The 26250-nt window shown below is 44.2% G+C and overlaps 1 protein-coding gene across 5 annotated transcripts in view; it reads left to right on the forward strand.

The window, feature by feature from the left end:
• The window catches only part of SCUBE1 (signal peptide, CUB domain and EGF like domain containing 1), a 298612-nt gene that overhangs the window by 235679 nt on the left and 36683 nt on the right, over positions 1-26250 (forward strand). For all 5 annotated transcript variants that reach the window (XM_066590365.1, XM_066590368.1, XM_066590366.1 and 2 more), the window contains one exon: positions 15226-15348. In XM_066590365.1, the coding sequence (XP_066446462.1) occupies positions 15226-15348 (123 nt within the window). The remainder of the gene's footprint in view (positions 1-15225; positions 15349-26250) is intronic.

Genomic DNA, 26250 nt, shown 5'->3' on the forward strand with positions numbered 1-26250 from the left:
CACCACTAATTCTCCAACTTCCCGGCATCGTACAAACGTGAAATTTGGCACGTCCATTCTTTAGGTCCTAAATAGGTAAAGTAAAGGGGTCACAACTTGATTATTCAATTGTAATTGCAAAAGTAAGTGCACCCCTATGTAATGTAACTTTCCGGTGTTGTACATGCGTGAAATTTGGCGCAAGCATTCTTTAGGTCCTGAATGATGAGGGTGGGAGGGGTGGCACATTCTGTAGAGGGACATCGGTACATGCAGTCTGAGGAGAATCTAACGCTCCTTTATGTGTATACATATTTTATTCCTCGGTTCCTCTAAAGTAACCTTGACTTCATAAAATTTTCCATGCGAACAACATGTAAACACCTGTATCAAATTAACTTGGGTGAAGCCGGGTATCTCAGCTAGTCTTAATATATGAAGATCTAAAAGTTGGCTCTTTTATGAAAGTGATTACCTCTATGGGCCGCAACAGAGAGCCCCTCCCACCTTGTAAGAACAGCTTCTCCTCTGGTGTACATGAGCTGCCGCTGGAAGGAAGGCGTGTGGATACATCCCTCAGCAAAACCAGCTGATTATGTGGGCAAATCAGGAGTTGGATCCACAATGATCCAGCTGCTTTAATAAAAAAAGTTTAGTACTATGTTAGCCAGTAGAGAAAAATGTGATTGTTCCCAGCAAGAGAAACCAAGTAATCTTGTAGATATGATACCTTTTAATGGCTAACAAAAACACATGATGTTACAGCGAGCTTTCAAGCTGTGTGTATATGTATGCATGTCTGTTTAGATCTATCTCATTATGCCTGAGGAAGATTCCTGAGTAGGTTGGAAAGGTGCCATAAAGTCATGTATTTTTGTTAGCCATTAAAAGGTATCATATCTGCAAGATTACTTGGTTTCTCTTGCTGGGAACAACCACAAAATAAATTAAACAAATATATATATATTGCCGTATATACTCAAGTATTAGCCAAGCCGAGTCAATATGTTTTACCACAAAAATCTGGTAAAGCTTATTGACTCGAGTATAAGCCTAGCTATACTCGAGTATATACTAGTTTAAAAAAACCCTGCATACTCACCTCCCAGACGGCGTCTGTGTCCCCGACGCGCTGCTCTCCCCGGCGGTGCAGCAAGCTGCTTCAGACTTCTCCCCGGCTCGGTTTTCAATCCTCCAATCACAGCTGGCGCTCGATCATTCACAGCCATTCAGTGAATGGCTGTAAATGATTGAGCGCCAACTGTGATTGGCCAGCGCTCAATCCAATCACAGCGCTTAGTTACACAGCACTGACAGCGGGAGAATTAAAAACCGAGCCAGGGAGATGACAGCGGGGAGAAGTCTGAAGCAGCCTGCCGCACCGCTGGGGAGAGCATTGCACTGGGGACACAAACGCTGAGAGGTGAGTATTGCGTTTTGGTTTTTTTTACCTCACTCGAGTATTAGCTGAGGGGGGCTTTTTACATTTTTTTGTGCTGAAAAACTCCGCTTATACTCGAGTATACGCGGTATATATACACTGGTGGAAATGGAAGGTGTAACGTCCATAATGAATCTTGGTAGATGTGTACAGAGTCATAAATGATAGCAAAGTGGAATGAATTAGATGGTTTCTTGCCGTTACGTACAAGTGTCAGTAAGAAGTGTGCCCACCATGAGCAACAGGCCCAACAGGGTACTTACTAGAGCCTCCATGCCCCCCTGTATCACATCTTGTATCCAAGCTAGAGGTGGTACAACAGGGTACCAAAGCCTCTATACCCCTCTGTATTACATCTTGTAGCTAAGCTAGAAGCAGTACAACAGGGTACTAGAGCCTCCATGGCCCCCGTATCACATCTTGTATCCAAGCTAAAGGCGGTACAACAGGGTACTAGAGCCTCCATGGCCCCCGTATCACATCTTGTATCCAAGCTAGAGGTGGTACAACAGGGTACTAGAGCCTCCATGGCCCCCGTATCACATCTTGTATCCAAGCTAGAGGTGGTACAACAGGGTACTAGAGCCTCCATGCCCACTTGTATCACATCTTGTATCCAAGCTAGAGGTGGTACAACAGGGTACTAGAGCCTCCATGCCCCCCCGTATCACATCTTGTATCCAAGCTAGAGGCGGTACAACAGGGTACTAGAGCCTCCATGGCTGCCCGTATCACATCTTGTATCCAAGCTAGAGGTAGTACAACAGGGTACTAGAGCCACCATGGCTTCCCGTATCACATCTTGTATCCAAGCTAGAGGCGGTACAACAGGGTACTAGAGCCTCCATGTCTGCCCGTATCACATCTTGTATCCAAGCTAGAGGCGGTACAACAGGGTACTAGAGCCTCCATGCCACCCGTATCACATCTTGTATCCAAGCTAGAGGCGGTACAACAGGGTACTAGAGCCTCCATGCCACCCGTATCACATCTTGTATCCAAGCTAGAGGTAGTACAACAGGGTACTAGAGCCTCCATGCCCCCCATATCACATCTTGTATCCAAGCTAGAGGCGGTACAATGGGGTACTAGAGCCTTCCTACAATGGTCGGTTCTCCACAATAAATGCTCCTGTTGCTCTGATATTTTAATCACTTACTGATAACAACGTTACAATCACACAGAAAGTTTCATTCCAACAACTTCTAGGGGAGTATACTGTATACTGACACTAAGTGTATATCTCTGCAGTATACAGGAGCGTCTATAATATACCCGTTAGAACTTGCCATCTGTAAAGTGATGTTTATGCCGTGTTGGTATGTCGCAGCCTGTAAACGACGTTCAGCGTCCATCTGCAGCGCCATTCAGTGTCATATCATCCCAATATCCAGAGTGGGTTAAGGCAGCGGGTCATTTACACAAAACCCTCCCGAGCCCCTTAAAAGCGTTATTTATCAGTCAGCGCCCGTCCTCCCGTGTATCCGACCGCAGAGCCAAGCCACTGATATTAATATCTGCTATAATATGGAGATCTCTGGCGGCAGAACAAGCTCTGGAACTCCTAATCCAGGGCATTAAAGCCGTGAAGAGGTTGGACGGCGATGAGTATCAAACACAATAAAGCGATATTCCATGCTGAGGTCCGTCTCGTTCCAAGACACCTTGGCCGCTTCCAGACTGAATGAGCGGCCCCAGGTCTCAATTTCACAGAAAGAACTGATAGGGCTTTTAAAAAGGTTTTCCACGATTTGTTTAAAAAAAAAAAAAAAGTTCTTCATTTTTCACAGAAATAGCGCCACTCTTGTCCACTGGCTGAATCTGGTATTACAATACAGTCTCTCCTATACCAGACAAAGGACCTCATTTATCAAAACTGTCTGACGGAAAAAGTTTCTTTGCTGCCCAATCAGATGGCAGCTTTCATTACTAGAGGAGTTTGAAGAATGAAAGCTGAGCTGTGATTGGTTGCTATGGGCAACAAAGACAGTTTTTTACAGGTTGATAAATAAGACTCATAGGCTATGATGGACAAGACTGGGGTGATTCCTGGAAGAAAACTGCCTTTTTTTTTCTCTTTTATTTCCTGCAACCCCTTTAGGGCGTATTTGCACACGCAGTGCGCTGAGAATTGAGCGCATTGATTTGAATGTGTTCGTTCACACTTTCGTATTTTCTGTATTTTGCGCACATCTTTTTAAAGGGCACCAAAGGTCCCCATAGAAGTCAATGGGCGGTGCGCAAATGCACAAGGAGATGCGGAGTACGCTGCATAACACATCTGGAAGTAATTAGCCACTTCAAGCCTCGCGTCTTCTGCGCAAAAATGATCGTACCCTTTGGGTGGAAAAAGTCCAGTAAGATAGACCTATATAAAGCATCGCTTGTTTCCAAAAATGGAGCGCTGAGCCGCGCAGAAATGCGCTACAGCCATGAGCAGTCTTTATCCTTGCGGCGGACTTAGTGTCTAGGCATGCTGGGACTTGCAGTCCCACAACACAGTGTCCGGCCTGCTCCTGTAATGTATGGCTCCTGCAGCTGGGGTATTATTGCGGATCGCGCTCGCCGCGCTCCAGATCACTCAGCTGGCTTTAATTTTGGATATTACACATCAGTTGGCAGAGGAGAAATATGCTGTTTTTATTGTAAATAGTAGACCGCACTAGAAAATCTCTCTCTGTGGGAATTGGAGCAAAAGAAAACAATAGGTTGGAGCTTCGCTTTTTGTCGAGGTGCAGCGTTCCCATCCGTAGATTCTGAAGGAAATTCAAAGAAGGCGATGAGTGAGGAGTGCTGCGAAGAGCGCGGGGTCGGGATGGTAAAGTGGTGACAAATGGCAGACGATTAGGTAGAGGTTCTATCTTATGGCATTCTGTACGTAGACAGTAATCATACTCCATTACGTGCTCTGCACCAAGCAAGAATAGCAGGGAGGAGGAGGAGGTGTGCTGTGACCATCTGCTATTGTGAATGGCGGATCCTGTGTTATCCACATACAAGTGGCACCTTTCATTCTAATCCTACCTGTGATGATAATGTGATGGCTACGGAGAATAGGAAGCGTCAGACTCAGAGGCGTAACTTGAAGCTCCCGGGCCCCGATGCAAAACTTGTAACAGGGCCCCCAACTATAATGCTTTACTCATAGTACTGGGCTCCCTCTATGGAGAAGAGAGGCCTTATGGGCACCCTAAGGCTCCTGGGCCCGGGTGCAACCGCATCCTCTGCACCCTCTATAGTTACGCCCCTGGTCTGACTATTACTGGGCTAAGAACGACTTGTTGGATGCAGATGCCGTCAGGTCGTCCCAGCGATGGTCAATGGCTTAATTTACATCAGTGATTTTTTTCGCTCACACCGATTAGCGCGAGAATAAAAACATCGTAGCATGCCCTGCTTTTGGGTGATGCTGTTGAGGAGTCACTCATTACTTTCTATGGGAGCCCCCCCCCCCCCCCCCCCCCAAAAAAAAATAAAAAATTCCCTCGTACTCACAATGAATGTGATTTTTATGGAAGCGCAATTTTTTATTTTTTCTACTGCGATTTTCACACGCATGAAAACGCCTATTAAAAAAGTGATGTGATGCCTTCTACTTGCAAAAATTGCAATTTTAGGAGTGCAATATTGGTCCGCGGTTTTTAGTCCGTGGGTCAACCACAGGATTTTAGGATTTTTTCAAACCATAGATTGTGACAACAAAAATGTACAAAAAAAATCACTAAAATTATTTTAAAATATACTTAAAAGGGTTTTTCACAACTTAAAATTGCTTCACAACCACTCGTCCTGGTCAGCAGCAACTAAGGACATTGTACTGCTGCAGCCAATCACTGGCTAAAGATGGCCACAGCTGTGGCCAGTGATTGGCTGCAGTAGTCACATATTCTGGTCAGCAACAAACGGGAAGTACAGAGTGGTTGTGAAGCAATTGTAAGCCTCGGAAATGACACTTTAACCCCTTTGCCACCCCATTGCCTTTTTACATCCTAGCCTGCTGGGCTTTAATCCTCAGGGACGTAAAAACATGCATCCCCTGAGGATTATTAAAATCCTGTAGGCTCTGGATGTGACAGCTCCATGCTGCCGGCTGCTGGAGGTAGTTGACAACCTGGAGCTGTCATCCCAGACCGCAGGATCCTCCTAGTCATGCAATCGGCACTATCCAATGGATAGCGCCAATCGCATAAAAGTAAATAAAGAGCTTAAAAAAGTTAGATTTTCAGCTCCCCTCACAGGTCGCATCCATAAGGGGGGCTGAAACTACTCACCCCCAACCTCCGCGATGTCCCACATTGAACTGGTCTGGAACAGACCCTCCGCTGTCTTCAGCGCATGCGCGCCAAAAGAAAAATGTCGACGCATGCGCAGAAGCAAAGTTCGGCACAGGACATTTAAAATCAACTAGCCCCCAGCTACTGAAGGTAGCTGGGAGGCAGGAGATATCACCGGTGACCACAGTAACTGGTCCCTGGGCCCATGATAACCGGTGTCCACTGGAAGTTTAAAAAAAAGTTAACGTTTCAGATGCCCTCATGGATCGGATCTATGAGGGCAGCTGAAAATACTCACCCCATCCTCTGTAATGTCCCACGGCAGTCTGGAGCTGCCACAGGCTTCTGCACATGCGTCGATGTGGCGTACATACACAGAACGCCTAAGAGCCTTAAAAATTTCCCTGCACCTGGCTGTCAAAGATAGCCGAGTGCAGTGAGATGTGACCAGGGACCGCTGTATGCAGTTCCCGGTCACATGATCACCGTTATCTAACGGTGATCATGTAAAGTTAAGAAGTGTACAAAAAAAAGTTTAAAAAGTTAGTTTCATCTCCGCTTACTGATTGAATCCGTGTGGGGAGATAAAATGACATACCTAAGGTCCTTAGATTTGTCCCCCAGTTGGACCTTTCTGAGCTTCGGTGCATGCGCCTGTCAGCAAAATGGTGGACGCATGCGCACAAGTAAAGAATTGTTCAGTAAATTTAAAATCTGCCGAGAGCCTGCAGGTATCACCGTGGGGGGGGGGGGGGGGGGGCAAACACGAGGCCCGTGCTGAGGAGCCGAGAGGGTAGAGTTAGCACTTGTCTCGGTGGCTCATATCAGACTCCTCCCCAGAGGGACGCATGAAACCTCAGTCCAAGTACGCTGGGACAGTGATTACCTCTGGAAGACTTGTCACGTGTGACGCCACTGTTCCTTTTCACCGCAGCTTGTACCCAGCGGTTAAATGAAGAAAGTCTACATACACAGTTAAGTTAAGTACCTCAGTGCCTGGGAACGGGCAGAGACTGGAAAAAATTTACTTGAAGCTTGACAGCGTACAATTTAATACACACCAGTGCAGGTAGGACAGTAGACTTGAGGTCAGGGAGGAGACACAGGATGACACTGGCCCTACAGTCCACGTTATCTATAAGGTACTGCTTATGGAAGGCGAACACTCTGGAGGATGATGGTGGTAGGGTCACTCCACAGACACTCACTTGATTCAGCACTTGGATCACTGCACGGCCGACTCATCTCTCCACTCAGCCCTCACTCTCAGATGAAGGTTCTTGGGATAGGGACATCAGGATACCTTTCCAGTTCCTCCATCACTTCACCTCATGAGGATTAAAGTCCTCTCACTACCATTCACTACCATTGAAGATCCTGGACCCTCTCACCACACCCCAATCACTCACATTTATAGGGTACAGACATAGACAGATATTGATACTTTCCCAGACATATCCCAGCACATTCAGACATTAACCTCTCACATGCTGCAGCTGTGCAATACACATAACAGCAGACAAGAAACTTTGCACAGTGCATCCACATACAAGACATGACATGACAATTATGGAGGGGCCAGAAATACATACTTCGGCCCACTACGGGGGTATCTATCATTCTGACACCTAGGAGCCTTTTCAATTTTGGCTTGCTGTAGGAAAACAAAATGTTCCTCAAAATGTTGATAATCAATAGTAAATTTGTACGTTCGCACATATTTGAGATATTGCAATTGAAAATGTGAAAAAAATGACAATTTTTTTCAACATTTTCCCAATTTTGGTGCTTTTAATAAATACACACAAATTCTATTGGTCTATTTTTACCACCTCAATGAAGTACAATATGTGGCGAAAAAACAAGGTCAGAATCACTTGGATATGCAGAACCTTTATGGAGTTATTCTATGTTAAAGTGACACATGTCAGATTTCCAAAATTTGGCCTGGTCATTAAGGCGCAAACAGGCTTGGTCACTAAGCTGTTAAGGACCAGGGATTTTACCTATGTGGTGGTGTTAATGCCTTATTTTTTTGCTTCAACTACCAAAATAACGTTTGCTGCATTTTTTTCCCATGACATAGTAACATAGTATGTTAGGCTGAATGAAGACAATGTTCATCTAGTTCAGCCTGTTTCAACCTCCTTGTTGATCCAGAGGAAGGCAAAAAAACCCAAAGAGGCAGAAGCCAAATAGCCCCATCGGGGGAAAAAACTCCTTCCCAACTCCATAGTGGCAGTCAGAATAATCCCTGGATCAACCTCTGATAGTTCCTACCTGACTGTAAGATCCGGATTAACAACCCACTGGTCACCTAATGTCTATATCCTGTGATATTGTAGCCCTCTAGTAAGACATGTAGTCGCCTCTTAAACGCCTCCATGGATTTTGCCATCACCACGTCCTCAGGCAGAGAGTTCCACAGTCTCACTGCTCTTACAGTAAAGAACCCTGCTTTCTTCTAGACGTAGCGGATGCCCTCTTGTTACCGTTACAGTCCTGGGTATAAACAGATCATGGGAGAGATCCTTGTATTGTCCCCTCATGTATTTATACATAGTTATTTGATCGCCCCTTAGCCATCTTTTTTCCAGGGTGAATAATCCCAGTTTTGGTGCCTCTCTGGGTATTCCAGTCCCCTCATTCCATGTATTAGTTTAGTCACTGTTCTTTGAACCCCCTCAAGCACTGTAACATCTTTCCTGAGCACCGGTGACCAGAACTGTACACAGTATTCCATATGGGGCCTGACAAGTGCCTTATATGATGGGAGGATAATGTTCTTGTCCCTCGCCTCTATGCCTCTTTTAATGCACCCCAAGACCTTCAGGGAAGTATACCAAACCCCCTGGCCTAGTCCCCCGCCCTTCCCTACAGCTCCCCACACCTTCCACCCTACCTGTCGCATACGACCTCTACCCCTGCTCCTCCTTACCGCCCCACCCCGTTTGCCTTTTCATAACTGATTTCCATATGAAATCCCCTATTGCCTGTGTTCCCCATGTCTCGCTCCTCCTCTCCCCCCCTTGCACCTTATGTACCACCCCCAACCCATTTGTTTCAAACCGAATGTACCCCACATTGTAATTGTTGTATTGCTTTGCCTTTATCCCATGCCTAAAAGCGCTGCAGAATAGGTTAGCGCTATACAAACAAACATTATTATTATTACTACCTTATTAGCCTCTGCAGCAGCTGACTGGCATTGGTTACTCCAGTTAAATCTACAATCCACTAGTACCCCCAGGTCTTTTTCCATATCACTTTTCCCTAGCAGTACCCCATTCAGTGTATATTGGTGACATCTGTTTCTCCTGCCCATGTGTATAACCTTACATTTATCAACATTGAACTTCATTTGCCATTTTTATACCCAAGCCCCCGGCTTCTCCAGGTCCTTTTGTAGTCGCACATTGCCCTCGTTGTATTAATTGTCTTATATCAGGTCATTGATAAATATATTGAACAGAATGGGACATAATACTGAACCCTGTGGCCCCCGCTAGCGACGGTGGCCCAATCAGAGTACGAACCATTTATTACCCCCCTCTGCTTTCTATCTCTGACCCAGTTCCTTACCCAGATACACACGTTTTCACCCAATCCGAGCTGTCTCATTTTATATATCAGCCTATTATGCGGCAGGGTGTTAAAGGCTTTAGAGAAGTCCAGATATACAAGATCAATAGACTCTCCCAGGTCCAGCCTAGAGCTTACTTTATCGTAGAAACTGATCAGATTGGTCTGACATGATTGACCCCTCATGAACCCGTGCTGGTGAGGAATTATTCCGTTGTTCTCCTTGAGATTTTCTAGGATTGTGTCTCTCAGAAAACCCTCAAATATTTTGCCAGTTATTGAAGTGAGACTAACCGGCCTGTAGTTACCAGGCTCTCTTTTGGACCCCTTTTTTTTATATTGGAACTACATTGGCAATCCGCCAATCCAGTGGTACAACCCCGGTCTTCATAGTAACCATAAATATTAGAAATAGCGGTCTAGCTGTCACATCACTTAGTTCTCTTAGAACCCTTGGGTGTATTCCATGACATGTAGGTCTATTTTTTTAATCACTTATTTAACTAACACTTTTTCACGTTTTCTATTTTTATTGGGGGTAAAAATCCCCAAAAAATATACCTGTTAAAATAAAGTATGGGAATAGGTTCCTCATATTGTTTTGGACGTTTTGATATTTAATATGTATACAGGGCGCATACAGCAATGGTTTTGGTTGGCTTCCGCAGTCGCCCATTTTCTTTTTTTATACGGTATATATTTTCATATTACTTAGTAATGTTTTTTACTCATTTTTGTAGCTTTTTTTAACCATCTATGTCCCCTTGACGTCATATAAGACCTCTGGGGGTCATTCACATTGTATTTCTTTTTTTTCTATTTCAAACTTTTCCACTGTAGCTGGGGCATCCATAGGAGCCGCATCCATAGGAGCCCGAGTTACAGGGAAAGCATCCCCCTGTAGTGACAATAGTCACTAGTAGAGCTGATCAGGGTCTGCTAGAACCCTGCAGCTCTGCTGTGCTAGGGGATCCTGGCGGTCACGTAAGTAGTAGAAGTAATACTTCCACTTTCACTCTTTAGCTCATAACACGTGTTGAGCGCTATCTAGCATAGAAAGGTGAAGGCAGAAGACCGGACCTGCCCCTGCTTGATTGTAGGAGCAAAGGCTTTAATCCCGCACCATGCGTCTGCTATCGGACGGCATTAAAGCCCAGGACCAAACGCTGTGTGTCTCCGTGCTTGGTCCTTAAGAGGTTAACATAAAAATGTAATTAATGCAATAGGTCATTTTCTGATTAAGTATTTCTTTAGGCCAGGACTGCACAACTTTTTCTGATTTGAGGTCCACATTGCCATAATTAACCACTTCCAAGGGCCACCAGCGTTTTGCCATCTGAGACAATTATGGTATTCCTAAGCATATGCAATAATAAAACATAGTAAGTCCCACTTCCAAGACTCTCACCTATTTGGAGAATGGGGGTCATCATCCCCAAAAACAGGACTACAGAGAGGATGCCTCAAACTCATATACAGTACTCAGTTCTACAGAGCCAAACGGGTCAAGAGACTTTATTGTACTAATATATAGGGGACCCAGACATGACTACACAGGGCATCCTTAGTACTTGTCCTAATATATAGGGACCAGACATGACTACACAGGGCACCCTTAGTACTTGTCCTAATATATAGGAGACCCAGACATGACTACACAGGGCACCCTTAGTACTTGTCCTTATATATAGGGGATCCAGACATGGCTACACAGGGCACCCTTAGTACTTGTCCTATTATATAGGGGACCAGACATGGCTACACAGGGCACCCTTAGTACTTGTCCTAATATATAGGAGACCAGACATGACTACACAGGGCACCCTTAGTACTTGTCCTAATATATAGGGACCAGACATGACTACACAGGGCACCCTTAGTACTTGTCCTAATATATAGGAGACCCAGACATGACTACACAGGGCACCCTTAGTACTTGTCCTTATATATAGGGGATCCAGACATGGCTACACAGGGCACCCTTAGTACTTGTCCTATTATATAGGGGACCAGACATGGCTACACAGGGCACCCTTAGTACTTGTCCTAATATATAGGGGGACCAGACATGGCTACACAGGGCGCGCTTAGTACTTGTCCTATTATATAGGGGACCAGACATGGCTACACAGGGCACCCTTAGTACTTGTCCTATTATATAGGAGACCAGACATGACTACACAGTGCACCTCTAGTACTTGTCCTAATATATAGGAGACCCAGACATGGCTACACAGGGCATCCTTAGTACTTGTCCTAATATATAGGGGACCCAGACATGACTACACAGGGCACCCTTAGTACTTGTCCTATTATATAGGGGACCAGACATGGCTACACAGGGCACCCTTAGTACTTGTCCTATTATATAGGGGACCAGACATGACTACACAGGGCACCCTTAGTACTTTTCCTATTATATAGGTGACCCAGACATGACTACACAGGGCACCCTTAGTGCTTGTCCTATTATATAGGGGACCCAGATATGACTACACAGGGCACCCTTAGTGCTTGTCCTATTATATAGGGGACCCAGATATGACTACACAGGGCACCCTTAGTACTTGTCCTAATATATAGGAGACCCAGACATGACTACACAGGACACCCTTAGTACTTGTCCTAATATATAGGGACCAGACATGACTACACAGGGCACCCTTAGTACTTGTCCTAATATATAGGGACCAGACATGACTACACAGGGCACCCTTAGTACTTTGTCCTTATATATAGGGGATCCAGACATGACTACACAGGGCACCCTTAGTACTTGTCCTATTATATAGGGGACCCAGACATGACTACACAGGGCACCCTTAGTACTTGTCCTTATATATAGGGGATCCAGACATGACTACACAGGGCACCCTTAGTGCTTGTCCTATTATATAGGGGACCCAGACATGACTATACAGGGCACCCTTAGTACTTTTCCTATTATATAGGTGACCCAGACATGACTACACAGGGCACCCTTAGTACTTGTCCTATTATATAGGGGACCCAGACATGACTACACAGGGCACCCTTAGTACTTGTTCTAATATATAGGAGACCAGACATGACTACGCAGGGCACCCTTAGTACTTGTCCTATTATATAGGGGACCCAGACATGACTATACAGTGCACCCTTAGTACTTGTCCTAATATATAGGGGACCCAGACATGGATACACAGGGCACCCTTAGTGCTTGTCCTAATATATAGGGGACCAGACATGACTACACAATGCACCCTTAGTACTTGTCCTAATATATAGGAGACCCAGACATGGCTACACAGGGCACCCTTAGCACTTGTCCTAATATATAGGGACCAGACATGACTACACAGGGCATCCTTAATACTTGTCCTAATATATAGGGACCAGACATGACTACGCAGGGCACCCTTAGTACTTGTCCTATTATATAGGGGACCCAGACATGACTACACAGGGCACCCTTAGTACTTGTCCTAATATATAGGGGACCAGACATGACTACACAATGCACCCTTAGTACTTGTCCTAATATATAGGAGACCAGACATGACTACACAGGGCACCCTTAGTACTTGTCCTCATATATAGGGGACCCAGACATGGCTACACAGGGCATCCTTAGTACTTGTCCTAATATATAGGGGACCCAGACATGACTACACAGGGCATCCTTAGTACTTGTCCTAATATATAGGGACCAGACATGACTACACAGGGCATCCTTAGTACTTGGCCTAATATATAGGAGTCCAGACATGACTACACAGGGCATCCTTAGTACTTGGCCTAATATATAGGAGTCCAGACATGACTACACAGGGCATCCTTAGTACTTGTCCTAATATATAGGGGACCCAGACATGGCTACACAGGGCACCCTTAGTACTTGACCTAATATATAGGGGACCAGACATGGCTACACAGGGCATCCTTAGTACTTGTCCTAATATATAGGAGAACCAGACATGACTACACAGGGCACCCTTAGTACTTGTCCTAATATATAGGAGAACCAGACATGACTACACAGGGCACCCTTAGTACCAGTCCTAATATATAAGGACCAGACATGACTACACAGGGCACCCTTAGTACCAGTCCTAATATATAGGGACCAGACATGGCTACACAGGGCACCCTTAGTACTTGTCCTAATATATAGGAGAACCAGACATGACTACACAGGGCACCCTTAGTACTTGTCCTAATATATAGGAGAACCAGACATGACTACACAGGGCACCCTTAGTACTTGTCCTAATATATAGGGACCAGACATGACTACACCATGCACCCCTAGTACTTGTCCTAATATATAAACGACCCAGACATGTCTACACAGGGCACCCTTAGTACTTGTCCTATTATATAGGGGACCCAGACATGACTACACAGGGCACCCTTAGTACTTGTCCTAATATATAGGGGACCCAGACATGGCTACACAGGGCACCCCTAGTACTTGTCCTAATATATAGGGGACCAGACATGACTACACTGGGCACCCTTAGTACTTGTCCTAATATACAGGAGACCCAGACATGACTACACAGTGCACCCTTAGTACTTGTCCTAATATATAGGGGACCAGACATGGCTACACAGGGCACCCTTAGTACTTGTCCTAATATATAGGGACCAGACATGACTACACAGGGCACCCCTAGTACTTGTCCTAATATATAGGGGACCAGACATGACTACACTGGGCACCCTTAGTACTTGTCCTAATATACAGGAGACCCAGACATGACTACACAGTGCACCCTTAGTACTTGTCCTAATATATAGGAGACCAGACATGACTACACAGGGCACCCTTAGTGCTTGTCCTAATATATACAGACCCAGACATGGCTACACAGGGCACCCTTAGTACTTGTCCTAATATATAAACGACCCAGACATGTCTACACAGGGCACCCTTAGTACTTGTCCTATTATATAGGGGACCCAGACATGACTACACAGGGCACCCTTAGTACTTGTCCTAATATATAGGGGACCCAGACATGGCTACACAGGGCACCCCTAGTACTTGTCCTAATATATAGGGGACCAGACATGACTACACTGGGCACCCTTAGTACTTGTCCTAATATACAGGAGACCCAGACATGACTACACAGTGCACCCTTAGTACTTGTCCTAATATATAGGGGACCAGACATGGCTACACAGGGCACCCTTAGTACTTGTCCTAATATATAGGGACCAGACATGACTACACAGGGCACCCCTAGTACTTGTCCTAATATATAGGGGACCAGACATGACTACACTGGGCACCCTTAGTACTTGTCCTAATATACAGGAGACCCAGACATGACTACACAGTGCACCCTTAGTACTTGTCCTAATATATAGGGGACCAGACATGGCTACACAGGACACCCCTAGTACTTGTCCTCATATATAGGAGAACCAGACATGACTACACGCTTAGTACTTATCTTTTCCTGTTGCCTTGCTATGCGCCGCTCCTCTTCACCACGAGATAGAAACTATATATGAGCAGCTTCGCATAGATACTAATGTTTCCGGAAGATTGGGGCCACACGGACACTAACGACGTGCTGCATTTTATAGCTGCACAAATGTCCGATTATGTAACCTTTTTCAGGTTTTTTTCTACAGGTTATGACTTAAAGTGATTGTACCAAAATAGCAGGTTATCCCTTATCCACAGGGTGGGGAATAACTTTCTTGATTGGTGGGGGGTTTCTCTTAGACTAAGTGTCACATTCACTGTGTTACAATGTCTTAGTCACTCCCATACACTGTGTTATAGCTAGTGCAGGGCATGAAGGGCTGTTCCCACTCTGCCCCCTCGCACCCTGCTCTAGTTTTATTATAGTGTATCAGTTTTTTCTGAAGTGTTCCTTTAATTACTCTAGTTTATAGAAGCAATTATTGGAAGGCATTAAAGAATAATGTCTGACATTCCTTTGTTTTCAGATATTGATGAATGCCTAGTGAATAATGGCGGATGTGACCATTTTTGCCGTAACACAGTCGGAAGCTTTGAATGTAGCTGCCAGAAGGGATACAAGTTACTGACAGATGAACGCACCTGCCAAGGTAAGCAGTGTGTTTTGTGTTATCTAATAGGACTGTATTGATATATAAAACATGGTTTATTTATTTCTATGATTGGCATTGGCCTTATAATAAGCACCCACATAATTGAATTTACATGTGTTCATGAACACTTTTTGTCTAGTCTGCACAGAATGTGACCTGTTAGAGCAGCAGTTTGTGCTCCAGAGCTGTTCTTCCTACTGTAATTGGGAGGCAGTTGCAACCATTTTACAACTAATTAGACCTTTTAGTCACCAGCTGTAAGTATCTGTTAATGAACCTTGTTTGTATTACCGTATCCGACAGTCGTCTTATCAAATACTAAGGCTCCTTTTACACGGAGCAGCTCCTTCCAGTGAACGAACGCTGATCAACGCTGATTCGGACTTTATTTGGGGAGCAAAGAATTGTTCTTACAATTGTTTATCCCCATAGAGTTTCATCATTATTAGCATTGTCTGACGCACGGCCCTCATTCACATGGTTAGATTTACTTCCGATCATTTTTGTGCTGCTTTCACGCAGATCGCATTGTGTCAAAAAATCACGGCAACGCAGCACTGCCGCAATCTAATTTCTTTCTGAATTAGCATTTTCTCGTCCATTTACATGAGTGCATCACATGAATGGACTCTGCAGCGGCGGTCCGCAGAATGACTTCTGTTTAGCTTTAATAGCTAAATAGAAGCCAGTTGTCTTCTGCAGCGAGAGCCGGAGTAGGTAAACTCCCTCCCCCTCCCTTTTTTTCAGCTCCCATAGCAATCTATGGGAGCCCAATGCGATTTCCATCAAAAGATATGAGATGTCCTATCTTTCAACACTGCAAGGAAAAATTGCAACTGAAAATCGCCGGCAATTCGGCGGTTTTTAGGCGCGAGAAAAAATTGCCCATGTAAATGAATGAACTGGAATCCAATGCTTTACAACGTTTTCTCACAGCTAATAGCTGCAAGGAATCGCTTGTGTGAAAGAGGTCTTAAAGATGTGATCATTGCATGTTCATTGAGTGATTAGTGACATTCACATGGCTGGATGATCGGGCATTCTTGCTCGATCCTTGGGCCATGTAAAAGGACCTTTAGTCTAAAAGTGGAAAACAAATATTCCCCTCTTCCTACACATCCTTAGCTTCTGAGATTGGTACTCATAGATTACATCGAGCAATATATGATTTCGCGCCCTTTTAAATTAAAGCGGTTTTTCCACCAAAGACATTCACCTTCAGAATAGGACATAAATGTCAGATAGTGGAGGATCCAACTTCTAGGAGAATGGAGGTTTGCATTCCTTTAGCTTGAATTCCCGAAGGTGGAACTTCCATCTATAATACATAAATGTCTTTTGAGATATTTGTAAAATGTTATCATAACGTTCCCCGAAGTGCCAACCAAGCCAAAATGAAACTCTACTCATATGGTATTGCCGGTCCCTGTCTGATAGTGAGTTCTCTGAGGAAGATCACAAGTCTGTTGTGGTGCCCTTAGCTATGTCGAGAGGGTGCATAGAACATGTTCTACTCAGTCGATGCTGAAAGTTCTTGACTAGTTTGTAACCAGTTCACCTTTTTGGTGTTACAAAAAGACCAAAAGGGGTTATTATGGGACAGACAACCCAATTAGTGTAGCGGATGCTCCTCCAATTGGCATATCATGCTGGTATTTAGTAGGTGAAGATGCATCCTCTACTCGCTTGGCAGCAAACCTCCTTTAACAGTCAGCATAGAAGAGCATTGGACATGTCTTCAATTTATTGTTAGTGTTGTCTTGGAGAACCCTATAAGAACTTGCTTTCATATCTGAGAATTTGTGTTGGATTCCAGAGACTTCTTAGACATTTCCAGCCATTCATGTAATTATTATATCATGGGGTGCTTTTTTTGCCCATGCCCAAATATTAAATATTACGTTCTCATGTGTTTAAGCTATATTTCTCACCAGTCATGTTCCAAAAACCAAGACTTTGCTGGCTTCTCGAATAGCTTTGAAGATATGAGATCCTTGATAGATCAATTGCAAGAACAACTAATTGTATTAGGGCTACATTGGGTTTTACTTTCAAAGAACTCTCATTTTGGACACCCTTGAAGAGCCTTCACTAATGATCTCCATATTTTCTCAGAGAACAGGGTTGCCATGTTATTTATGGAGTCCCAGTGTACTCCCGATAATGTGAAATAAATAAAACCGCCTGTTAAGAGCTGCAGAATGTTCCGTTACTCACATAGTGGTTATTAATATCCCGCCGACTCCTATGACTATAATAGGAATAGCATTTTATCTGGCCAACAGCCGCTTGACTTGACCATAGCCAACAACCTTCCATGGTCCAATGGAGCTTAAATGGGATGGAACGGTGTGTTGTGTTTAGTTGTTTATATTGTACATCTCCCTTTATGTGAAACCTTTGATAGATGATGAGTTGACTGATGAATACAAGGCAGCAGAGAAGCCAAGAGGGCCAATATCCCATCTGTCTTCCATGTTTGACCTTGAAGTAATAATTTATTTCTGCCTAGGGGTGTTGGTTGTAGAACTAAGCAGTCAGCAAGACTTTTACAGTATTCAATTATATAGGAGTGCTTCCATAGGATTACATTTTTATTTTTTGTAGCTATTCGATATAAGTGCTGGACAGTAAAGCTAATTATCCCCTTTGGATCAGTGGATGCATCTTCATCAACTTTGTCCAGTATAAGCCAATAATTACCGCAACCCAATAGGCTGCAATTGTAGGACATGGGTCCCTGGTAGAGATGAGCGAGCATTGGCCTTAGAGAGTACCTGCCCGCTTGGGAGAAAAGGTTCGGCTGCCGGCGCGGGTGACAGGTAAGTAGCGGCAGTGAGCAGGGGGAGCGGGGGGGGGGGGGGGGGAGAGAGGGAGAGAGATATCTCCCCTCCGTTCCTCCCCGCTCTCCCCCGCCGCTCCCTGCCCGCCGCCTGCAGCTGAACCTTTTCTCTCGAGCGGGCAGGTACTCGCTAAGGGCAATGCTCGCTCGAGCAATTGCCCTTAGCGAGTATGCTCGCTCATCACTAGTCCCTGGTCTTGTTTAACTTAAAGGCAACATTCAATGAGGGTAGAGAAAAAAAGTAGAACCATTTTTTTTTTTATATATAAATTCTTTATTTTGTCATTTTCCCAATTTCCATTTTCATTTACAATATTACAAAAGAAACATTTTCTTTAAACATCTTACAACTTTTAGCTAAATATACCCTAGCTGTCCTATACATATTCCTGTCTTAGCTGTTATGTGTTGTCTGGTATTTCAGAATACTCCTACTCTCATCTCTCTTCTGGCTAAATAAAATTTGGAATCGCTTCATCTGTCTCGTACTGATTTGCATAAACAACGATAGCAGAAATAGACATTTTCTTACAGTGGGAGCCGGAGCCATGAGTGCTCTCTGCCGCACTGTTGCATATGTAACAACAAAAAAAGAGGAACAGAGAGGAGGGAAAGATAAAAGTAAAAACCACTGAAGAATCTCATGTTTCCGTTCTTCTCATTTGGTGGGATTATAGCAAGTGATAGTGCTGGCTTTATGAGAACCCTTGTACGTGTGTAATGACCCCGGTGGTAATCCCTAGTGCATCACTTGCAGTACCCTATTTCTGATAGCGCACCCTCTCACATATTGTACTTACAGAAAGACAGGACATATATAGAAGACTTACTAACAACCCACAGAGAGAATTTAAAAAAAAAGAAACGGGGCGAGGGAGGGAAACAGCAGGGGTCAGGGGGGCGGGGTGTCTGATATCTTAAGTGCGGAGTACTTGCCCGTATTCCTCTGAACTCTGAAACACTATCCAATGGTACCAGGTCTTCCTGAATTTTTCTTGTGGACCCTTAAGGGATGCAGTAAGGTGCTCCATCTCTATGATCCGGTTTACTGTGCTAAGCCACATGTTCAAGGTGGGCGGCGCAGCCTGCCTCCAAAGTCTAGGGATACAAGATCTCGCCGCGCCCACCAAATAGCACACTACAGAGTTTTTGGACATCACTAGTGGTATGTCGGAAGCGATTGATCCGTGAACCTTGATGTAATCCGCCAAACTTCAGACCAAAAGTTCGCTAATGCCGGACACTCCCAGAACACATGCAACAATGTACCCTGTTCTGTACCACATCTCCAGCAGAACTGCGGAAATATTGTATTAAAAGGAGGGCACCCTGTACCAGCGAGAAAGGATCTTAACCCTTTCCAGTCCAATTTGTATTCTGGTTTTCCTAGGGGGCTTACTCTTTTTCTGCCATTATACAACAGCGCTATATGCTGGCTAAAGCCAGTACTGCATGAGGTGACACGTTGAAGAGGCTCCGACAGCAGAGAGGCTGGCAATATACAGTAAGAGAACCCCGATGGAAGTCTAGTATTATCGGAGCTGTACAGCCTTAAATCATAATGTCTTCACAGGTCAGACAGTGGATTGGAAAGGGTTAAATCCCAACTCATGAATCTTGCTAGATATTGATGAGGAGTGCGTGATGGTGAATATTCTTTCCCTTTCTTCGGGAGAGAACATGATCCCGAGTTCCGTTTCCCATTTCTGTATGTATCCCTGGGGCGGTGCCTCCGGTTGTGAGTTGAGTAAGTTGTATACTCTGGATTGTGTGTGTCTGGAGGGTCCCTCTTCATTGCAAATGAATTCAAACCGCGTTTTAGGCCGCACGAAGGTGCTGGGCCGGGGGAGAGAGGTGAGAATGTGTCGTAGTTGGATTGTCTGCCAATATGTCTGCGGCGCTCTGTCTGTCACTTCTAGTAATGCATCCGCCGATAGCCATTGGTCTTCCTGTAGGAAATGTTCTGCTCTGAACACACCCTCAGAGAACCAAATTCTAAAGGCCAGGTCTTCAACGTCCGGGGAAAGCAGAGTTGCCCAGAATTGGGAACATTGGAGAAGGCCTTAAAGTAGAACCAATTCTACTTCTACCAGAAATATACCCTGGTTGGTCACCTTTCCGTAAAGTAGCTGGCCAACTCTCTCAGGCTACCGTTTGAGTAATGTAATAGTAAGGGTATTTGAGAAGAAGCCTGTGTAACAATCCCTCGTCATAGTTTTAGAGGCTTTACTGTCATTTGTGGTCAAAGGCTACTGAGCCTCACAATAGGATACCACTTCCTGTTTGGAAGGTGTCACTCTTTAGAAGTGGGATTACAATAAAAGGGGAAACCTCTATTATAAAACTGAAAGCTGATAACACACAGTCCCCGTACTGACAATAGGTGACAAAGGCAGTTCCACCTCCCTCCAACACCTTCCTATACAGCGACCTCTGCGTTGCACATAACATAGAACATGTTGACTACACTTTCCAACAGAAGTCAAAGAGTCATTTTTTTTGTTCAGGTGCTGCTAACTTTTGAAGCTGCTGTTGCAGTCACTCAAGCAATATGGTTGCCTCATAACCATGTGTGAATAGAGTGGTGGGTGAGTATGCATGCTGCTCTCCAATTATTTCAGTGGGACTGCTGCCGGTAGCCAAGTCCAAGGTACTGAAGGTCTCCAACAGTCTCATTTAAATGAACAGACTGCTCAGACACCACTCTGTTCAATTGGGGATCTTCGGGGCCCTCGTTACCATGACCCCCACCAATCAGAAAGTTATCCCTATTCTGTAGATAGACTATAACTTTCAACCATGAAACAATCTTTTTAGTGCATTAGTTATCAGTGTGTCAACATCAGTGTGCTAGTTGGCAAAAACATTCTCTTGACTTAGGCCCAACTGTTCCATTGGGACGAAACTGACATTGTAGCGTGCAACGAGCGGGGAGAGGCCTGCACTCTCTGTGCGGTTTCTAATAGGTGGCTGAGAAGCCGTGTCACGGCGGAGATGAGTGCAGTGCTCTCTATACAATCTGCCGCACAGTTGAAGGTAGATAACAGGATATGGAAGACTAATGAAATTAGGTGAATGTAACACCAGTCCCTGACTTGAAAGATCTTGGTAGCGAAATAAGACTAGCACACGTATTTAAGCCGGCACCTGAGATAAGGAAGAGCTATTGATAGAAACTGACTATGACTGACAAAACGCCTATCAATTCCGACTAACAGCAATTGCTCGCCTGAAAACATGACCTAAAATTCTTCAGCACTCACTTTCTTGTCTGAAGGATATCTCGTCTCTGCAGCCTGCAATTGTGCAATTGTGCTGACTGCTTGATGAAAGCACAGCTTGAAAGGATTTCAGGTCTTGAAGAACAAATCCCAGCTTGTCTCAGTGTAGTAGGTGATTGATTAGCTGCACACAGGGTCTCTGGAATTTGGAAGTAAATGTCTCCAGTTACAGGGCAGAGGAGAAGCCAGTTGCTTCACCTGGCTGCAAAACATTCTCCCCATTGCTTCTGACTCTCTTGCTCTCTCCCCACTGTCTCCAACCCCCTTTCTTTTCAACTCTCAGCACTTTTATATTTATCAACTATGCCACAAATGAGAGGAACCGGAAATTACCCCTCCTTCCATTCAGAGGCGTTGTCTCAGCTCAGCTCCAGTTATGTGGTCTATGACAATGAAATGACTAAGCTAAATTAACTATTTAGTTCCCTATCCTGACTCCATCTTCTTATTAAACCAAATCCAGCATAACTGCTCTTTGTTAAATGAGTTGTAGTTAGGATAGGTTTTTCTTGACTTGTAGTTACGTACTTTTACAGTAGCGTCCCACTTCAAGTCACAATGGATATTATTTGTTTGCCTTCTAACAAATTATGTAGCTACATCCCAAAGCAAATTACTGCAGTAAATATTATTACCACTATTAGGCACTAAATTATTATCTATGTCTGAATGAAAGCACTTTGACCCTAATACAGCACTACAGGCAGTGAGGAGTGGAATAGCAAGTAAAACTTTATAAACATCCCGGCAAAAAGTGACAAAATCCAAGTGTTTAATTGGACATGTGTTTATTTGTCACAATTAAGGGTTCCAAATAGACATAGGTAAATAGTAACTGGTTCAATGTGAAGTATATGAATGTATGGAAATTCAAAAAATTAGGTTGTAGTCTCTTGATAATTTGGGGGCATGGAGTTAGGCTTCTGCCTTTATCAAACCGATGTGCCCAAAATCAGAATTTGCATGAAACTTCAGATCAGGCTAAATAACATTTGACTTCATGAAACTTTTTGCCACAGGTATTTCTATGGGTAACTATTGGATTTGTATACAGCAAAGTAAACCAGTTCAGACTATAATAAGCACTTGGCGTGGAATTAAAAAACATTGAAATTGGAGGAGAGTTTTCAGGACTCTCTAGGGCACAATTAATGGTCTTTTTGGCCTTGTTGTGTTGGATCCTCTCGCAGTTGTTTGTGGTGTGATGATGGCTGTCACCTTCCCCTTTTTATTGTTTGTATTTCTCTTTTTTATCCCAAGTTTGTTAATAGACTTCTGGAGAACAGATGATGAGATCCAGCAGGGCTTATTGGCTCCTGAGTATCCATTATCCTGCCATTTCCTAGGCATGTTCTTCTTTATCACATCAAGATATAGCCGCTTTCTGACAGCGATGAGCTTACGTGTAATGAGCAATAAGTCTTTATTGGGTAATTTATTTGCCGGCTTTGATCCTTTGGTTAAAAGACCTTTTGGTGTTTCGGGAAAGGGTAAACATGTGATTATAATATAAAGTGCTAATAGATATGACTGTCTTTGTCTAGTCGTTGAATTATGCTTCGGCACTTATGAACCCTTGGTGTAACTTTGGCTGCCAAACTTTAAAAAAAAAAATCTTCAAATGAGTATATATTCAATTCAAGTCAATAGATGATTAAAATGGTTGTACCAAGATGGCAGCCCCTAATCATATGGGGCATATGGACATCATAGAATGGAGTCACCAGCTCAGGGCTTCCCTCTATGAACCAGAATGGAGAAAAGGCTCCTGTTCTGATATTATAGGACAGCCATTCATGGGAATTTCCGCAGGTTAGAATTATAGTACAATTTTACAGCAAAAAATCTGCTTTTTTTTCCTGTACATTTGAACAGGTTTTCCTTTAATCTCATTCACTTTGAGATAGTAACTAGAGATGAGCGAGCATGCTCGATTAGGGAAATTACTCGAGCGAGCATCGGCATTTTCGAGCAACTGCCTGCTCGTGCGAAATTTTTTGGGGGGGGAAGAGAAAGAGATCTTCCCCCTCCCCCCCCCCCACTCTTCCCCGCCGCCCCCTGAATCTTTTCGGACGAGCAGGCAGTTACTTGAAAATTCTGATGCTCGCTCGAGTAATTTCCCTAACCGAGCATGCTCGCTTATCTCTAATAGTAAACTTTTCCACTACAGAGTTTCTGCAGTGTTTCCTAAACATGTGAACGCACTTTTAAAGGGGTTTTCTAGAAAAAAAGTTGAAATGGGCTTAAAATGAACAAAACTTGAATACTCAGCTATCCCAGTGGCTCCCTGTCCAGTGCTGCAGCCCCCGTATCCATCGCATGAGACTCGGAAGGAGTGTCGGATGCTCATGTGACATTCATTGTGCGGTGACTGTTCAGCCACTAGCAGGCTTTCAGCAGTGATTCTTCCATGATCTCTGAAGCCTGGGAGTGGCTTGCATAAATTGGCTACTGGGTGTTACCGTTCCCCATGTCAATAGGGTGTGTCCCTACACAAGCAAGTGCTGACTATCAGAATTTATAAGGACACAGTCTTTTGACAAAAGTGAAGGTAACATAATAACGTAGTATGTTAGGCTGAAAAAAGACACACGTCCATCCAGTGCAGCCTATAACCCCCACACCTCAATGTTGATCCAGAGGAAGGCGTAAAACTCCAGTGTGGTAGAAGTCAGTTTTCCTCATTTAAGGGGAAAAAAATTCCTTTCTGACGCCAATCTGGCAATCCGAATAATCCCTGGATCACCAACCCTTCTGAAGTAATGAGTGACGATAACATATAATATTATTACACTCAAGAAAGGTGTTCAGCCCCTCTTGTACTCCTTCAGTGAGTTCTTCATCCCACGTCCTCAGGCAGAGAGTTCCACAGTCTCACTGTTATTACAGTAAAGAACCTCTCTCTATGTTGGTGATGAAACCTTCTTTCCTCTAGACCACATTTGGTAAGCACAAGGCCTGTGGACCGAATCTGGCCCGCTGCCTCATTTTACCTTAACCCTTTCCAATCCAATTTGAATCTTGGTTTTCCTAAGGGGCTTACTCTTTTTCTGCCGTTATACAATAGCGCTATCTGCTGGCTAAAGCCAGTACTGCATGAGGTGACACGTTGGATAGGCTCCGACAGCAGAGAGGCTGGCAATATACAGTAAGAGAACCCCGACGGACGTCTTCCAACATCGGAGCTGTACAGCCGTAAATCATAATGTCTTCAGAGGTCAGACAGTGGATTGGAAAGGGTTAAAGGGGCTATCCGCCGGGATACACCAGGGTCTAAACGGAATTACAAGCATCGGCTACTACACAGGGTAGGAAAGATCCACAGCAGCACTATGATGCAGACATCATTACAATCGTTTTATTCCTCCATCAGAAGCATGCTTGACAAAGACCTACTAATGCTAGAAGTCGAAACGTCGCAACCATACTGCTGATGGAGGAATAAAACGATTTTAATGGTGTCTGCATCATACTGCTGCCGTGGATCTTTCCTACATATGTACATTTTGTGGAATCGAGGTCTGGATTCCTTCTTCCATTTGGCTTTGCACTATTGGATCCTGCCATATTTGGAACAAGTGAGTGCTGCTTGTGTAAATCATATTTTATGATATTGGCTACTACACAGGGGTTGGAGTGGTGCATCTGCTCCAATCCAGGTGTATCCCGGCGGGCGCTGCCTGGATAAACCCTTTAAAGGAATTCTACTCACCTTGCCTGCAGCTTCGGGCTGGCAGTGCAGTGCAGAGTCTGTGACCACTCACGTCTACACCAAGGGGAGAGGTCAGTGGTCACAGACTCGGCAGCAGCTGCAGGCCAGTTAACTCTAAACCCTCTAGGGATGCTGCCTGGCAAGAAGCCAATTGGTGGGGCGACCTCTCTGCATACAGCGCGGGTGTCAGCCCCCGGCGGTGAGATCAGGGGAGCTGTGCAGGTGTCATGGCAGCCAGGGGTCTTCTGAAAGGCGCCACGGCTGCCTTGGGAGACTGCCTATTAAGTCATCCTTGTGGGGTGGTTTGATAAGCTGCCTGTCAGAATGCAGTATGACGTAATGCCATAGCATTACGTCATACTGCAGGAGCGATCAAAGCATCGCATGTTGGAGTCCCCCAGGGGGACTTAAAAGTAAAGTTAAAAAAAGATCCATAAAGTTTTTTAATTGTACAAAAAAAAGGAATAAAAGTTTAAATCATTCCCCCTTTTGCCATATCTGTAATTAAAGAATCTAAATCATAAAATAAAAATACATATTTGGTATCGCCGCGTCCGTAAAAGTCCGATCTATCATAGTAGCACATTATTTACCCCGTACGGTGAACGTCGTCCGAAGAAAAAAAAACGCCAGAAATGCACTTTTTCAGTCACCCTGTCTCCCTGAAAAAATGCAATAAAAAGCGATCAAAAAGCAGTCTGTATTCCGAATTAGTACTAACGGAAAATACAGGACATTCTGCAAAAAATGAGCCCTCGCTGAACTATGTTGATGGAAAAATGAAAAAGTTATTGCGCGCACAAGATGACCGCAGAAAATAATTTTAAAAAATTAAATGTCTTTGAAAAACAAAAAGTAGTACAGTAAAAAAAAACATAGAAGTTTGGTATTGTAGTAATCGTACCGACCCGTAGAATAAAGTTATCAGGTCGTTTTTGTTGCAGTTTGTGCACCGTAGAAACAAGACGCACTGAAAGATGACGGAATGTCATTTTTTTCATTTTACTCCACTTAGAATTTTGTAAAAGTTTTTTAGTACATTATATGCTACATTAAATAGCACC

The sequence above is a fragment of the Eleutherodactylus coqui genome, chromosome 2 (assembly GCF_035609145.1).
Source record: "Eleutherodactylus coqui strain aEleCoq1 chromosome 2, aEleCoq1.hap1, whole genome shotgun sequence".
NCBI lineage: Eukaryota > Metazoa > Chordata > Amphibia > Anura > Eleutherodactylidae > Eleutherodactylus > Eleutherodactylus coqui.